This window comes from Physeter macrocephalus, chromosome 17 (genome assembly GCF_002837175.3).
Source record: "Physeter macrocephalus isolate SW-GA chromosome 17, ASM283717v5, whole genome shotgun sequence".
Taxonomy (NCBI): Eukaryota; Metazoa; Chordata; class Mammalia; order Artiodactyla; family Physeteridae; genus Physeter; species Physeter macrocephalus.
Window position 1 is genome coordinate 38702648 of NC_041230.1, and position 18326 is coordinate 38720973.

The following is an 18326-nucleotide window of genomic DNA, read 5'->3' on the forward strand; positions in this document are numbered from 1 at the left end:
TCCTAAATTATGAGATGTGTTGAGAGTAATTTGTTACTGATGTCAGTTGAAGTGCTGAAATTTGCAAAAGATTTTTAAAAATAGAACAGATTCAAGGTTATCCCAATAATATCTCCGTCTTGCACTTGTATTTCCATATGCTTTCTGAGTGCAAGAGAAAAGTATCAAATTATAGCAGGTGTGCCATTAATTGGACATAACCCCAAACCTGGCCTCTGTGTGTCAGGGCCTGTAGTCTGTCATGTCATGTCTAAGAATGGGCTATCTGCTGTGGGCTGTAGTGGAAGAAATGTTGAGGATTGTTCTTCCAGATTTTGGCTTCCATGCCTATTCTTGGTGTATACTCAGCAACTTCAAGAAGTAGCTCCCCTATAATCGCTACCCTCTTTTAGCTATTATAACAATGGGACTTCAAACGTATATACTGTTTTCCCCACAAGATTCTAAAGTCAGACCAATATCTCGCTACAACAAAGAGGAATAAAAGCATTTATTTTTTTGAGGCTGCTCTAAGGGTCTCTTAAATCTTGCTTGCTGTTTGTGAATCATATCACTATTGTGTTCTGTGGTTCCAGATATTCTTGGAGAACTTGGAGCATGAAGACACCTTTATATATCTGTCTGCCATTCAGGGTAAGTTAGTCCTGGTTAAAGGACTTTGAGTTTGTGGACCAAAGATTATATCATGTATGTTTGCACAAAATCTCTAAATTCCTAGAGCCACAGACTGTTGGACATTTTGTCCTTCTTCCTGTCTCCTAGCTAGGACTTGATTTCAGTCATGATAATAATATTCCTGGAGAGTTCCTAAAGGGGTCCTACAGAGTTTCAGTATCTCATAATGATAAGGAAGCCTTTAAATGTTTACTTATCATTCTATAGATTAAATCCCATTTCCTCTAATTCAAGGAGGTAAAGAATGGCTCACACATGAGCTCTCATTATGTTGGCCTTTCAGGAACCTGACTACTGTCACTGTGCACCTTTGTTCTGTCTTTTTTTTTTTTTTTTTTTTTTAATTTATTTATTTTTGGCTGTGTTGGGTCTTCATTGCTGTGCATGGGCCCTCTCTAGTTGAAGTGAGCAGGGGCCACTCTTCATTGCAGTGCGGGGGCCTCTCATTGTGGTGGTCTCTCCCGTTGGGAGCACGGGCTCTAGGCGTGAGGGCTCAGTAGTTGTGGCACATGGGCCCAGCTGCTCCGCGACATGTGGGATCTTCCCAGACCAGGGCTTGAATCCGTGTCCCCTGCATTGGCAGGCAGACTCCTAACCACTGTGCCACCAGGGAAGCCCTGCTCTGTCTGTAAGCTAAAAGAATCTCAGAATATATAATATTTCATCATCAAAACATTTTTTGCAATAATTTTATTTCTCTTTTGTGATTCTTTGTTGTTCTCATCTCCATTAATTTGTGGATTTCAAATCTAGAGAGAGGCCTCATGAAAAGGGGTAAGAAGCAGGCACGGTGAGAAGGCAGAATTAACTCACAGTTTCTCTTGGCTCCATCAGTGTGGTGTAGTCCTCAGGGGCTGGGGGCTGGAGATGGATCACCAGCATGCACCACCCCTTCCCCTGCTTCTCAGCTGTATGAACTTTGGCAAATTACTTAATCCCTTTGGCTTCAATTTCTTACCTGTAAAAAGGGAGCTAAATAGGAATGTAAAATGGTACAGCTGCTTTAGAAAACAATCTGGCAGTTCCTTGAAAAGATAAATGTAGAGTTGTCACTTGACCCAGCAATTCTAAGTATTCACCCATGAGAAATGAAAACATGTCCACACAAAAACTTGTACATGAATGTTCATAATAGCCAAAAGGTGGAAACAATCCAAATGTCCACCATTTGATGAATGGATAGACAAAATGTGGTATATACTTACAATGGAATATTATTCAGCCAAAAATAATAATGAAGTACTGAGACATGTTACAGCATGGATTAACCTTGAAAACATTATAGGTGAAAGAAGCCAGTCACAAAAAAACCACATATTGCATGGTTCCTTTATATGAAATGTCCAGAATAGGTAAATTTATGGAGACAGAAAGTAGATTAGTAGTTGTCTAGGGCTAGGGAGAAAGGGGAAAGGTTTGGGAGGTGATAGCTAAAGGGTACAGGGTTTCCTTGTGGGGTGATGAAAACATTCTAAAATTGATTGTGGTGATGTTTGTACAGCTCTGTCAGTATGCTAGGAACTATTGAATTGTATATTTTAAATTGGTGAATTTTATGTTATGTGAATTGTATCTCAATAAAGCTATCACCAAAAAAATAATAAAATTTAATGAGGATAAGTGGGGACAAAGTGAAGGAGTGGCATTAACATATATACACTACCAAATGTAAAACATAAGTAGTGGGAAGCTGCTGCATAGCACAGGGAGATCAGCTCGGTGCTTTGTGACCACCTAGAAGGGTGGGATAGGGAGGGTAGGAAGGAGACACAAGAGGGAGGGGATATGGGGATATATGTATATGTATAGCTGATTCACTTTGTTATACAGCAGAAACTAACACAACAGTGTAAAGTAATTATACTCCAATAAAGATGTTTTAAAAAAAATTTAATGAGGAGGAGAGGGATAAAACTGTCAGAGATTAAGGAGATTAAATATAATATGGTAGATAGGATCCTGGAACAGAAAAAGGACACTAGGGAAAAACTAAGAGAATCTGAGTAAATTATGGACTTTAGTTGATAATGAAATGTCAGTATTAGTTCATTAATTGTGATAATGTACCATGCTAATGTAAAACTTAATAATAGGGGCAACTGGGTATGCAGTATATGGGAACCCTCTGTGCATCTTCTCAATAAATCCATAAATCTAAAACTATTCTATCATTAAAAGTTTATAAAGGGGGCTAACATTAAATGAGTTAATATCTTGAAAGTGCTTAGTGCATATTAAGTGTTCGATATGTTAACTATTATGATTTTAATGTTATCATCATCATCATATCACTACTATTTCTTTTAGATTGCTAGGTAATAATGTGGTGATATGTGTAACTTCTCAGATCTAAAGCTTGAGTAGGTCGATTCTGTAAGGTAGTTCCTGCTACATGATAGATTACTGCAATACCCAGTATTATTTATTTATTATCATGTATTATCACTCATTTATTATCATTCATGAATCTGTAGACAAATGGGGTTCAGCTGACCTGGTCTGGGCTGGGCAGCCCTGCTGCTCCCTGCAGGTCGGTGGGCTGCAGTAGCTCTGCTGCACCTGTTCCTGATCGTCCCTGGTCCAGGGCCTCCCAGGGCGCATTCGTGTGGTGATGGCAGAAGTGTATGAGAGCAAGAATAAACTCGAGAGGCCTCTTCGGGCCTAAGCTTGGAACTGACAACCTATCGCTTCTGCCTCATTCTGATGGCTAAAGCAAGTCATGTGGCCCAACCCAAAAGTCAAGGGATGGAGAAATATACTCTGTCCCTTTAGTGGGACAGACTGCCAACTCACGGAGCAAAGGACATGGATGCAGGGAGGGGTGAAGAATTGAAGCCAGTAATGCAGTCCTTCAGGCAAGGTTCTCTGTGAGCACAAAGACACGTGCAGCTCCTTACTGGCTACTTATTTCTTGGTCTAGCTTGGGTATGCTCTATGCAGACGTAGAAGTTGAAACTTAAGAGAGTTCAGAGGGGAAAGCGTACAGCAATGAAGGCCTGAGCCTTGGAATTCATTCTTTACTCAACAAACATTTATTGTGCACCTACTATATAGTACAAAACACTTTCACAGTGAGTTTCATGACTTAGTTAAAAAACAAGAAGACATTCTTCAAAGGAGGCAAAATAACCAGTCACAGAGATAAAAGAACAGCTAGGCAGAGCAGAAGAGTGGAGCATGTTGAGAGAGAAAGTAATTACAGGCAGCTGAGAGGTCACAGAGACCAAGAACTGAGATAAGCCTGAGGGCTCGATGGGGCTCAGGAAGCCACATGACAATGAATGGCACTTATGGAAATCAAATAAATCAATGAAGCAGGAACCTAAAATGCTGATAATTAATAAGTCAGAAAACAAGTCATCCTGTACTTTTTCCAGGAAACTGTAATACTGTCAAGGAGATGTTTCTCATTGATTTTTTTTGCACAAGATTTTCGGGAAGCAGTGGTGTGTCATTCTCATACAGCAACATTGCTGTTTGGAATAAGCCTCTTAGCTGACTAACCCACTGAGCTCATTAGCCTCTAGGGTCTGCTATAAAAATCACAACTGTTGGTTTTGTGTTTGTTTTTACTACTTTTAATTGGTGTGCTAATCAGTTAGTAGCTAATTTGGGGATGAAGAACATGGGAGGTAGAGGTCTAATTTCTGTTCTCTGCTCCCCATGGCAGACAAGTTTGAATTAATTGATGTTTTTGGTGTTTGTAACATTCACTTAAAGGCCAAGGTCTTAGGTGATTTTCCCATTAAGAAAGGAAAGAGCTGAATTTTCCCACCTGCATTGCCAATTTCATTTGCCCAGGCCTAAAATGCCAGAGCCAAGCCATTCTGGATGCCCAGTCAGACAGTCAGACAAGACCAGTCCATGTGTAAATGTCCTGTAGTACAAGGGGGCTTGGCTGTGGTTTGAGTAGCATTAGATTTGGGGAGTATGAGTAAGTGTGTGTATAAAGTCTTACTCTTCTAGGCTGACTGAATGTTTCCATGTAAAAGTTACAGGGTATCCTTTGCTTGCTTTATTTGTTATTTTGGATCTCTTTTGTAATTTCTCACCAACTTTGTTTCCAGTCAAGGCACAGAGCAGAGGGGAATTAAATAAGCTCATTCATTCAACACATATTTATTGATGCCTGATACAGGAATGTCTGATGTACATATTATCTGTACATCACAACAATCTGAGAACTAAATTCCCTATGAGTTAAAATTTAATTTTATGAAATACTGCATCTCTTTTTAGTCCTCCTGAGAAAGTGGTGGTTGATTTAGTTCTCATAGCAGCTGCTCCCAGACACTCAATAGCAGCTTCTTCGGGCAGAGAATTTTATACAAGTTGCTGAGTTCCAGTTACAAACCAGAGTTTATAAATAGAACACTTAATCTTAGACTGTGTCCTTTAAGTGCCTCTCCTTTTTAGACTTCTTATATACTCTTTTTCTCATTGTTTTATCATCATTATCATTATATAAGTTAATACATTCTTATTGTTTTAAAAACATTTAAATGGCAAGAAAGTGTATAAGATAAAAAGTGGCAGTCTTTCTCTTCTCCAAAATAGGATTTAAAATATGTCCTTAAGAGTCCCATAATGGGGACTTCCCTGGTGGCGCAGTGGTTAAGAATCCGCCTGCCAGTGCAGGGGACACGGGTTTGAGCCCTAGTCCGGGAAGATCCCATATGCTGTGGAGCAACTAAGCCCGTGCACCGCAACTGCTGAGCCTGCTCTCTAGAGCCCACGAGCCACAACTACTGACCCCGCGTGCCACAACTACTGAAGCCCCTGCACTCTAGAGCCCGTGCTCCGCAACAAGAGAAGCAATCATAATGAGAAACCCGTGCACCACAACAAAGAGTAGCCCCTGCTCGCCGCAACTAGAGAAAGCCCATGTGCAGCAACGAAGACCCAACGCAGCCAAAAATAAATAAATAAATACATTAATTAATTAATTAAAAAAAAGTTTTTTTAAAGAGTCCCATAAGACTTGAGGATATGGGGAGGGGGAAGGGTAAGCTGTGACAAAGTGAGAGAGTGGCGTGGACATATCAAGAGGGAAGAGATATGGGAACATGTGTATATGTATAACTGATTCACTTTGTTATAAAGCAGAAACTAACACACCATTGTAAAGCAATTATACTCCAATAAAGATGTTAAAAAAAAAAAAAGAGTCCCATAATGTATATTTGATGTTTGGGGCATTTTTCACATTTCAGTCTTAAAATAGATGTTCAGTAATGAATGTGATAAATAAATACATGATCTTCAAGTAAGCTATTATAGCCAAGTTATTTATCTTAGTGTGCATCTGCTTGTGTGTCCTCGCAGTCACTTTTAATTATTTAAAGAACATTTTGAAAGCAACGCCAGTGATAGATGCATTTCGGGGATCCAAGTGATCCCCGTCGGTGTCAAAAGAATCTTTGGACGAAACTACTAGGCTCGTGGAAAAAAGGAAAGAAACCCTAGGCTCTGAGCCAAGCATGGGAGGGAAAAGTATGCCAGTGTGTGTAGTGAAGAGAATCTAGACATCTTGACATGCTTGAACAAATTGCACTAACTCTTCTACCCTTTTCCTTTCACAGAAGAGTTTTCATTTCTGGCAAAAGAGCCAAGGGGAGGGAAGGCAAAAGGCCTGGAAGGGAGGAAAGTAGATACAAGGTGAAATTGTTTTTACAGAGTTTCAAACTGAGCAGGGTTACAAGTCTTAACTTGTCAGAGACTGAACTCCCTATCCGTTATCAGATTTCTACTTCAAATAAACTAAGTTGGGCAACCATTAACTGAAAATAATTCTATCCCTTGAAGGACCATCTAATTGGATCGGGCATTGAAATTTGGAATGTAGTCCTGTGAAGTTTATCATCTCCATTTATGTCCTTGAAATGGGAAGATTTCTTTTGTGTCCAGACCTTGTACCACGGAATTAACAAATGAGCATTTTACGAATGTCTCTCATATATGCTAGCTCAGTAAATTCTTGAAGTGGTTCTGGGAAATAGACATTATTCCCATTTTTTAAACTTCTTATTTGAGATTTAATTTACACACCTGAAATTCACCCATTTAGAATGTGCAATTCATTGGTTTCTGGTATATTTAGAGATTTGTGCAACCATCACCACCATCTAATTTTAGAACTTTTCATCATCTCAAAAAGAAACCCTATATCCATTATCAGTCAGTTCCCATTCCTCACTCCCCCTTGCCCCTGGGAACCACTAATCTACTTTTTGTCTCTATGGATATGCCTATTCTGGACTTTTCATAATATAGAATGTGTGGACTTTTTTGTCTGGTTCTTTTCACTTAGCATAACATTTGTGAGGTTCATCCATGTTGTAGCACATATCAGGACCTCATTCCTTTTTATGGCTGAATAATATTCCATTGTACTATTGATTAACCACATTTTGTTTATCCATTCATCAGTTGATGGACATTTGAGTTGTTTTACTTTTAAGCTGTTATGAGGAACACTGTAATGAATATTCATGTACAAGTTTTTGTGTGGACATATGTTTTCATTGCTCCTGGGTATACATGAGGGAATGGAATTACTGGGTCAATAGTAATTCTATGTTTAACCCTTTGAGGAACTGTCAAACTGTTTTCCAAAGTGGCTGCACCATTTTACTTTCCCACGAGCAATGTATGAGAGTTTCAGTTTCTCTACATCCTGACCAATACTTGTTATTGTCTGTCCTTTTTTTATAGCCATATTAGTAAGTGTGAAGTGGTATCTCATTGTGATTTTGATTTGCACTTCTCTAATGACTGATGAGGCTGAGCATCTTTTCATGAGCTTATTTTGCATTTCTGTATCTTCTTTGGAAAGATGTCTATTCAGATACTTTGCCCATTTTTTTCCTTTGCCCATTTTTAAATTGGATTATTTGTCCTTTTATTATTTAGTTGTAGGAATTCATATATTCTGGAAACATGTAGTTTATCAAGTATATGGATTAGAGATATTTTCTGCCATTCAGTGGGTTGTCTTTTCTCTTACTAATGGTGTCATTTGAAGCACTAAACTTCTTACTTTCTTTTTCTTTTTTTAAAAAATTTATTATTTATTTGGCTGCACCTGGTCTTAGTTGCATCATGAGGGATCTTTAGTTGTGGCATGCAAGCTCTCAGTTGCGGCTGCATGCGGGATCCAGCTCCCTGACCAGGGATCGAACCCAGGTCCCTGCCTTTGGGAGCTTGGAGTCCCACCCACTGGACCACCAGGAAGTCCCCTAAACTTCTTACTTTTGATGTAGTCCAGCTTATCGGTTTCCTCTCTTATTACTTTCACTTTTGGTGTCATTTCTAAGAAATCATTGCCTAACCCAAGATAATGGAGATTTACTTCTGTGTTTTTTTCCAAGAGTTTTATTGTTTTGGCTCTTAACATTTAAGTCTATGATCCATTTTGAGTTAATTTTTAGGTGTGATGAGAGATATCCTCTTTATAGCTAAAAATTCTGAGACTTACATAGGCTAAGTCCCCTTTCCAAGATTACATAGCACGTAATTTGAATCTTGTTGTTGACCTTCAAATCTTGTCCCCTCCTCTCCAATATACTTGGTTACTCTAGAACTTTTCAAATAATGATAGAATTTGCTCCTATTGTTGTGCTTTTAAAGATAGAAAACATATTATGATTATCAGTATTTATTAAAAGTGAATAATGCTTAATCATCTATAAAGCTTTGATTTTGTCAACAATCCTGAAATATAATAAAAGCAGATATAATTTTTTTATAAATGAAGAATTGACTTGCCTACAGTCATAAAAGTTGGGAGAGTGGTGGAGCTGGGACCAGACCCATATCTCAGGGATTCCCAGTCCACTGTACCTTATCTTAACTACAGCCCAAGTGAAATATATTATGCCTCTTCCCCTTCTCCAAGTCAGAGATTGTATTTTAAAGCCCAAAATACTTGTGTTTTACATGAGCTCTTTTTTTTAAAATAAATTTATTTTATTGATTTTTATTTTTGGCTGTGTTGGGTCTTTGTTGCTGCGCACAGACCTTTTCTAGCTGAGGCAAGTGGGGGCCACTCTTGGTTGCAGTGCGTGGGCCTCTCATTGCAGTGGCTTCTCTTGTTGTGGAGCACGTGCTCTAGGCACGTGGGCCTCAGCAGTTGTGGCACGCAGGCTCAATAGTTGTGGCTCGCGGGCTCTAGAGCTCAGGCTCAGCAGCTGTGGTGCACGGGCCTAGTTGCTCCGCGGCATGTGGGATCTTCTCGGACCAGGGCTTGAACACGTGTTGCCTGCATTGGCAGATGGACTCTCAACTACTGCGCCACCAGGGAAGCCCCTGAGCTCATTTTTGAAATATCTGTCCACTGGTTTCCTCTATCAATTGAAGATTGACACACTCAGATTTACATCAGAATATTTGGCAATTTAGTACTTTTACCTGCAAGTAAAAGATAACTGACTACTTCAGGTTTAGTTATTTTCACTTTCTAAGATTTCCCAGGATAATCGCCATATAAGAGAAATGGAAATAAGTATTATAGAAGTCACCGCTTATTATCGTGTGCCAGGCATAGTAATTCTACAAGTTAGGAATTTTTATCCCTGTCTTACAGGTGAGGGAACCGAGGCTCAAAGAGGTTAAGGAACTGGCCCAAAGTGACACAGATACTAAGTGTCAATACCATGATTTGAATCTTAAGTCTGTCCAGCTCTGAAGACTATGCTCTTACCACAGGGAAAAATAATTAATCCTAAAATAGTTGTTCCTGTTGCCAAGGCACAGGGCTCAGTTTTCAGATGGTCTGAGGTACAGGAGAGCCAGGCCTGTCTATGAGAAATGGTTTCACTACAAAGGAACTCTTCCTATAGCTTAATAATACGCTGATCTCGTTTGCTTGATTTGACGTGTGTGTGGTTTTACTCATTTAGCAAATGAGCACAGTATTATTTTTTAAGCAATCTCTGTGTGTATCTTTGAAACTCATCTTCCATTAGTGGAATAAGTATGTTACCTCACACTGCCTGTCCTTCTTCCCACTGCTGGTCATTATTGTTTCAATAATCAGATAACTCTGAGAGATTGCTCTGAAGAGGTAAGGGAAGAGCCAGGATAAATAGGAGTTTTTGCAACAAAGACCAGGTAGTTGGAACATCAAAAGATTACTGTTAATTAAAGAAAACCAGATATGTCAAGTTATGGAATTTAGTGCTTTTCTATGTATAGGAAGATGCAAAAGTCTGGGCTCACTGAAATCATTCCCTTGATATGCACCTCAACTATCTGGGGCCAGCATCCTGTGCTTTCTCATCCTGAGTCTCCTCAGCAAATAAAACATAATTCTTAACTTCTAGGTTGTGCATTTTTTTCAGTCGACACTACTTTTTGGCTATTATGAATAATGCTACTATGAGTATTCACATATAAGCTTTTGTGTGGATATATGTTTTCATTTCTCTTGGGTATATATCTAGGAGTGGAATTGGTGAATCGTATAATAACTGTGTTTAACCTTCTGAGAACTGCCAGACTGTTTTGCAGAGGAGCTGCACCATTTTATGTTTCTACCAGCAGTGTATGAGGGTTCCATTTCTACACAGCCTCATAATTTGTATTATTTTAAATTAAGTAATTTTAGGGCTTCCCTGGTGGTGCAGTGATTAAGAATCCGCCTGCCAATGCAGGGGACACAGGTTTGAGCCCTGGTCCGGGAAGATCCCACATGCCATGGAGCACCTAAGCCCGTGAGCCACAACTACTGAGCCTGCGCTCTAGAGCCCATGAGCCACAACTACTGAGCCCACGTGCCACAACTACTGAAGCCTGCATGCCTAGAGCCCGTTCTCTGCAACAAGAGAAGCCACTGCAATGAGAAGCCCACATACTGCAACGAATAGTAGCCCCCACTCGCCACAGCTAGAGAAAGCCCATGTGCAGCAATGAAGACCCAACACAGCCAAAAGAAAAAAGTTATTTAAAAAAAAAGAATGAAGTACTGATTCATGGTACAAAGTGGATGAACGTTCAAAATATGGTAAATGAAAGGAGCCATACACAAAAGGCCGCATTTTGTATGAAATGTCCAGAATAGGCAAATCCATAGAGATAGAAGGCAGGTTTGTGGTTCCCAGAGAATGGGAGGAGAGGGGAATGGGGAGTGACTGATAATGGATATGAGGTTTCTTTGGGGAGATGATGAAACGTTTTGGAATTAGATAGTGGTGATCATTGCACAACCTTGTAATATACTAAAGATCACTGACTTATATACTTTTTTTTTTCAGTGTAAATAGTTTATTAATTCTCTTGCATCCATTCATTGCTTCATTTAACAAACACACCTCTAGTGCTACCAGCTATGCCAGGCTCTGTGCTAGGTTTGGGAGATACAAAAGTAAATCACATATTCCTCTCTTAAGACACTAATACATTGTAGAGATGGTCACATAATTATAAGATAATTATAAGATAATGAAAAGCACTACAATAAAACTGCATGAAAGTATTGAGGGAGTCCAGAGGAGGCAGTAGCAAAGATCAACATGAAGGCCCCAAAATCTGGATCTCTGAAATTTTTGGTAGAAGTGTTGTATTGTCTACATCAGATCCAAAGTGCTGTTTTCAACAGGAGGCACTTCTTCCCTCTTCTGATTAATTTTTTTTAACATCTTTATTGGAGTATCATTGCTCTACAATGGTGTGTTAGTTTCTGCTGTATAACAAAGTGAATCAGCTGTACATATACATATATCCCCGTATCTCCTCCCTCTTGCGTCTCCCTCCCACTCTCCCTATCCCACCCTTCTAGGTGGTTACAGGGCACCAAGCTGATCTCCCTGTGCTATGCGGCTGCTTCCCACTAGCTAGCTATTTTACATTTGGTAGTGTATATATGTCCATACCACTCTCTCACTTCATCCCAGCTTACCCCTCCCCCTCCCCATGTCCTCAAGTCCATTCTGTACATCTGCATCTTTATTCCTGTCCTGCCCCAGGTTCTTCAGAACCTTTTTTTTTCTTAGATTCCATATATACGTGTTAGTATACGGTATTTGTTTTTCTCTTTCTGACTTACTTCACTCTGTATGACAGTCTCTAGGTCCATCCACTTCACTACAAAGGTTTGAGATGATATCTCATTGTGGTTTTGATTTGCATTTCTCTAATGATTAATGATGTTGAGCATTCTTTCATGTGTTTGTTGGCAATCTGTATATCTTCTTTGGAGAAATGTCTGTTTAGGTCTTCTGCCCATTTTTGGATTGGGTTGTTTGTTTTTTTGATATTGAGCTGCATGAGCTGCTTGTATATTTTGGAGATTAATCCTTTGTCAGTTGCTTCGTTTGCAAATATTTTTAAAATAAAAAATAAACTTAGGAAAACCAGAACAGTAGTTTTTCTTGGAGCTCTTAGGACTGTGAATAGGGATGGGCAGGATTTAGAATGTGGAGTTGGAGTGAGGGGACTGAGGCTGAAAGAAAAGTGAAGGTAGGAAGATGTTCAAGAGCAGGGCAAGTATAAAGACAGGTAAGGTAAGCAGTTCAAATTGTTAGTGGAGCCAAGCGGGCCGGAAGGGGAGAAGTGGGATTGGGCTGGAATGCAGAAGCTGTCGAAATGCCAAGACAAGGCATCTGAGCTTTCTGTGTGGGCTCTAGGAGGGCTTTAAAGGCTTGCTGCCAGTCCACCAGTAATGTCTTGGCGATGGGCTGCCTGGATTTGAAAGCAGCATGCTTGTTGATGGTTATTACTTTTATTCTCTTTGTTCGTATTTTCATTCATGATTTATTGAGCACCAGCCACATATCAGATGTAACTTACATTAATTCATTTACTCCTCATCACAACCCTATTAGAGTCAATATCTTCATCTCCCCATTTTTCAGACAAAGAAACCAAAGCTCAAAGATTGTTACCAGTAAAAGGCCAACCAGTGAGTGATGGAGTCTGGCATCAACTCCAGAGCCTAGGCCTTACACCTCTCTGCACCTATCTCCTCTCTCCAGTCCATTTTCCCACCTTTCTCAAATCACCATGGCCTCTACTCTTACAGATAGTAAAATTAAGCCACGGAACCAGTGGATCTTGACATTTTCTGCTAAGCGATTAAATACTTAATTTCTTGGTTTCCAGGGCTCATTTCAAATTTTTTACCTCCTATGCATACAAGCTAGCCATCACAAAGGCAGGATTTGTTACCTATAAGGCAGTTATGAGACACCTTGGGATAAAAAGTCAGTTGCTTACATGTCTACTTTACAAGCTATTAAGAAGGTGTAAGTACCTTCTCTGCAGAACAGCAATTTAAATTTTGCCCTGGAGCCACCCTTTCTTTAGTAAAGTTGGAATTTGAAGACAAGTTAAGAAGGATAAAATAGCAAGAGAGCTCTCAACTAAAATAGCAAGTTCCTCTTTAGACTTATCTTTAAGCACAGTATTCCTTTACTCTCTAAGGAATCAGTCCATTTTACTGGAACTACTTTGAGTCAACAGCTGGAGGGTCACCCTGCTCTTGCTTTTCCCTCCCAAACTAAAGTGCTTACCTTACTCTTCATTTCAAATACAAATTAAAATTCCTAATCTCACCAGATGTGATTAAGATGATTCTTAATGCTGTTCACACACTTAATAAGCCCAATTATATTTTTTATTCATCCTGACATAGTTCCTTTTGTTGCTGGATCATAGGTTTAACATTTTTAACTGATTGAAGCATCAGTTTCCCCCTCTGTGGTCACGTCGAGATCTTGGGCAGTGGTGGAAAAGTGCACTTAAATGGTGTACAGTTTGGGCAACTCATTTTTAGATTTTTACATTAGACGTTTACACTTGGTTTTGTTTCCTGACCTTGTGGCATCTCTGCTGTCCCCGAGGAGGCTGGAAGGTTGGGAATGAACTGAGCATCAGGGAATAGATCACAGACTCTGCACTACTAAAGACCTAATTAGGTCATCTCTCCCATCCACCTGCCAGGGCCTGAGTGCTAAAGTTTTCTTCCTTAGGAGAAGGCTGTTTCAGAAGCACTTTTACACTTTATGTCCAACTTCTGTTTTCCATTATTGGTAACCTGAATTTAGACAGTGACAGAAAGATTTGTAAAATATTTTTGGCCATTGGTTTTTTTTCTTAATGGTTTTAAATGTTCATTCACTCAAAAAATATTCATTGACCACCTACTCTGGAAAATATAGTCCGAGGCAGGGAGGAGGAGGGGGACAAATGCCAATCAAAAAGTCACACAAAGAAATGTGAAATGTGGCTTTGACAGGTGCTGTGAAGAAAGGTACAGTGATATGAGAGCCTGTGTTAGGGATGTTTTACCTGATAGAAAGGGGCAGGAGGAGGTGACCCATGAGCTGAGATCTAATAGATGATTAGGAATTAACCTAGTAAAGGAGGGAGGGAACAGTAATCCAGACTGAGGGAACAGCAAAGAAGCAATGCTATGCCAGGGGAAGGAGCCTGCAGACAGGAAGGACCCTGAAGATCAGTGACGAAGGGATGGACTGGGTAGGCTCTTTTTTTGCTCTCTCTCATTGAGCCTTCTCTAAAAATACCATGGTAAAACAAGGCTCTGCTGCTTTAAAAACAACAACAAAGGATTTGAAAAATCGCTGTCTTAGGCCATCTACCTGACCTATTAAGGAAGTTTTATAACCCATATCACAGGTGACGTGTCATGTGACACATACCTTTCGTCGCCTTCTCACCCCTGTCAGATTGCTGTCTCTCTTTGAGCCTGTTTTCATGAAATGCAATGAGTATGTTTGGCTGTCTCTACAAATCTTTGAACTCAGTTGTCCAACACACAGCCCCTAACCATTACGAAAAATATTCTCATTGCAGATGACAAAGGTAAAACCATATGGAGTTATTTTAGGTCAGTGGTTTTCAAATAAGTTTTTAAAGCAGTGGAATCCATTTTTCAATTGAGATCTAACGTGAAGGCATCAGAAACGCAAATGATTTTTATTTTCTTCTTTGTGCCTTTTTTCTTATATTTTTCATGTTTTCTAGCATGAACATTGATTGCTTTTATTATCAGAAGTTAATGGTTTTTAAATTATGTAGCCATTTAGGAAAACTGAATCATTTCATGATAACAAGTTTCAGGGACAAGCACAGATTGAAACAGATGGCTCCCTTTGTTACAGTACCCCTGTTGACCTTTTCACAGCTAGGGATTACTAAGGCACAGGGTGACCGTGGCTATTTCTCCATGAAATTATAACAGCAGAAACCTTACTGATGAACAGATGTTTTTCCCAAGTGGAGCTTTTCTTAATGAAATGGTTGCTTAGAAACCAGACCATAATAATAACTTTTCTATATTTAATTTGTAAAGTGATTCAGTTTGCAAAATTACTAAGTCAGGGAATACTAATTAGATAAAATTGAATATATCCATTACTTTTTGTCTTGCAATTGAGCAACCAAATGGTTAAATTAGGAGCAAAATTTTGTCCAGATGTGTCTATCCAGATGCTATTCATAACAAGGACATATAAGGAAAATGAGAGCTCATAGAGCCATCCTGCTCTACTCTTAACTATGTGATTCTCTAGTGGCACCATGTGTTTGCTCTTTCACCAATTTTTTTTTTTTTTTTTGCGGGCCTCTCACTGTTGTGGCCTCTCCCGTTGCAGAGCACAGGCTCTGGACTCACAGGCCCAGCAGCCATGGCTCACGGGCCCAGCCGCTCCGCGGCATGTGGGATCTTCCCGGACCGGGGCATGAACCTGTGTCCCCTGCATCAGCAGGTGGACTCTCAACCACCGCGCCACCAGGGAAGCCCTCTTTCACCAGGTTGTATTAGAAGCTGTTACATGTAACACTTACTAGGTTGCTGAGGGGATCAGTTAGGTCAGTGGGTCAAAAATTGTATGTGAAAATGATATGGGAACATATGTATATGTATAACTGATTCACTTTGTTGTAAAGCAGAAACTAACACACCATTGTAAAGCAATTATACTCCAATAAAGATGTTAACAAAATAATAATAAAAAATAAAACAAAATCCTTGTCTGCTAAAAAAAAAAAAATGTGAAAATAACCTCAAGTTGAGCTCAGCGAGACAGCAGTGTAAAGGAAAGGCTCAGGAGTGAAGATGACCTCAATATGCACCATGTTCGTCAGGTGCATTAAATCTTACATTCAAACTAGACAAAAATCTAGAAGAAAATACATTTCTGTCTTCCATTTCCAATAATGATGAGATACCTCAGCTGAAAACAGTTTTTATGCAGGGTAACATATTTAAAACACTTTAAAAGCATAAACGAGCTAACAAGAAAGCAGTGAATTACCAAGCCAACATCTTAAGAGAAAGCCAGACCCTAAAAGGTAGAGGGAGCTTAAGAACCTGCATTTGCCCTCAGGGTATTTGCTGAAATTCAGTTTTTTTTTCATGCTCTTGAAGGTCAAACCTGCAGAAATGAAAGCCTGTCTAGTCCCAACTTGAAGTGGGGAGTCTAACAGAAGACTTCCAAAATTAAGCTTAGACCCCAGAGGAATACACCTTCAGATGAATCAAGTAAAAATGGTACCCCTTCATCTCATCCTCAGGGACTGAGAGGGGCATTGTCTTGTCGCTAGAGACAGTGTAATCACAGCATGGTCCACCTTTCCTGTAGATTTGCATTATTGGGATTCAGGAAAGTGGATGTCTTACAAGAACAAAAGCATATCTCTGTGGAAGAAGGGACCTTCATCCTAGACTCCAAAGAATCCTCAAAATAATTTTTTAATTTTTACTTTTATTTTTTAATTTTTAATGATTAAAAATTTTATTGTGGTAATATTTAACAGAAAATTTGCTATACTAACCGTTTTTATTTTATTTTATTTATTTATTTAATATTTTATTTATTTATTTTGTGGTACGCGGGCCTCTCACTGTTGTGGCCTGTCTCGTTGCGGAGCACAGGCTCCGGACGTGCAGGCTCAGCGGCCATGGCCCACGGGCCTAGCCACTCCGCGGCATGTGGGATCTTCCCAGACCAGGGCTCGAACCCGTGTCCCCTGCATTGTCAGGCAGATTCTCAACCACTGCGCCACCAGGGAAGCTCAATATACTAACCATTTTTAAAAGTGCAGTTTAGTGGCATTAAACATATCCACAATGTTGTATAATTGCTATCTATTTCCAAAACTTTTTCATCACCCCACACAGAAACTCTTAACCATTAAGCAATAACTCCCCATTCCTCCTCTCATAATAATTATTTAATTAATAATTATTGTATATTTAATTATGTACAATAATTAAAATATAGTCACAAAATAACCAAGCAGAAGGAAACAAGGTCCCAGAAGACTTTAGATGTTGGACTTATCACACACAAATTATTAAGTAACCAGGCTTCCTGTATTCATAGAAAAACAAGACAAGCTTGAAAATATCTTCAGGGATAGGAAACAACCAAAGTCGATGTAGCAGATTTGAAAAATAAACCAAATAGAATGCCTAAAAATAAAAAGTAGAGTAACTAAAATTAAAATTTCAGTGGATTAGTTTTACAGCAGACACAGCTAGGAGAGAATTAATGAACCAGAAGGTAGAAAGGAAGACATTATGCAGAATGCAGCACAGAGAGACAATATTTAGTCTCTGGATGGAGAAGTCAAAAAGGAAGGATTAATAGATTTCATCTCTTAAAAGTTTAAAACTATTCACGTCGAAAATAATTTAACCTTAATTAAAATTCAAAGTATAATTAAAGAAAAAAGATTTGCAACAAGAAGGACAAACATAAATCTGTAGAGACAGAAAATAGATTTGTGGTTGCCTAGAACAGGGAGTCTGGGGAGAAAAAGAAAGTAACTGCTTGGGTAGGAGGTTTCTTTTTGGAGCGATGAAAATCTTCCAGAAATAGACAGTGATGATGGTTGCACAGCTATGTGAATATACTAAAAACTACTGAATCATATACATTAAAAGGGTGAATTTTATGGTATATGAATTACATCTCAAACTTTTTTTTTAAAAAGACAAGCAGTTAAGCCTCTATATGTAAAGAGTTCATAGTGATTAATAAGAAAAATATTCAGGGGCTTCCCTGGTGGCGCAGTGGTTGCGCGTCCGCCTGCCGATGCAGGGGAACCGGGTTCGCGCCCCGGTCTGGGAGGATCCCACATGCCGCGGAGCGGCTGGGCCCGTGGGCCGTGGCCGCTAGGCCTGCGCGTCCAGAGCCTGCGCTCCACGACGGGAGAGGCCACAACAGAGGGAGGCCCGCATACCACAGAAAAAAAAAAAAAAAAAAAAGAAAAATATCCAGTAGATAAATGGATAAAAAAATAAATAGGCAATTCATGGTAGAGGAGTATAAGTAAGAAAAATTTGAGAAATTTTTCTAATAGGCAAAGAAATGTAGATTAAAATAATAATGAAATACAGGTTTTTTTTTGTACCATTTCAAAAAACACAGATTTTTTTTTTTTTTAAATAGGACTATCCAGTGCTGGCCAATTGTATAGAAATGCACACACTTGAACACTCTTGGTAGGAGAATTAATAGGAACATTTTTGGAATGCAGCTTTGAAAATGTTTATACACTTGTAGCCAGTTCTTTTTCTTTGGGGAATCTACCCTAAGAGTATAAATGGGAGTTAGGTGCCTATACTAATTCTGTCTTTAAAAGTCTATGAAATTTTTCCACACATGAATAATTATGCAAATGGC

General features: G+C 39.3%; 1 protein-coding gene across 3 annotated transcripts in view; it reads left to right on the forward strand.

Moving 5' to 3' along the window:
- TANGO6 (transport and golgi organization 6 homolog) overlaps window positions 1–18326 on the forward strand; it is a 180590-nt gene that overhangs the window by 73767 nt on the left and 88497 nt on the right. For all 3 annotated transcript variants that reach the window (XM_007110768.4, XM_055079350.1, XM_028477698.2), the window contains one exon: window positions 576–633. In XM_007110768.4, coding sequence (XP_007110830.2) covers window positions 576–633 — 58 coding nt within the window. The remainder of the gene's footprint in view (window positions 1–575; window positions 634–18326) is intronic.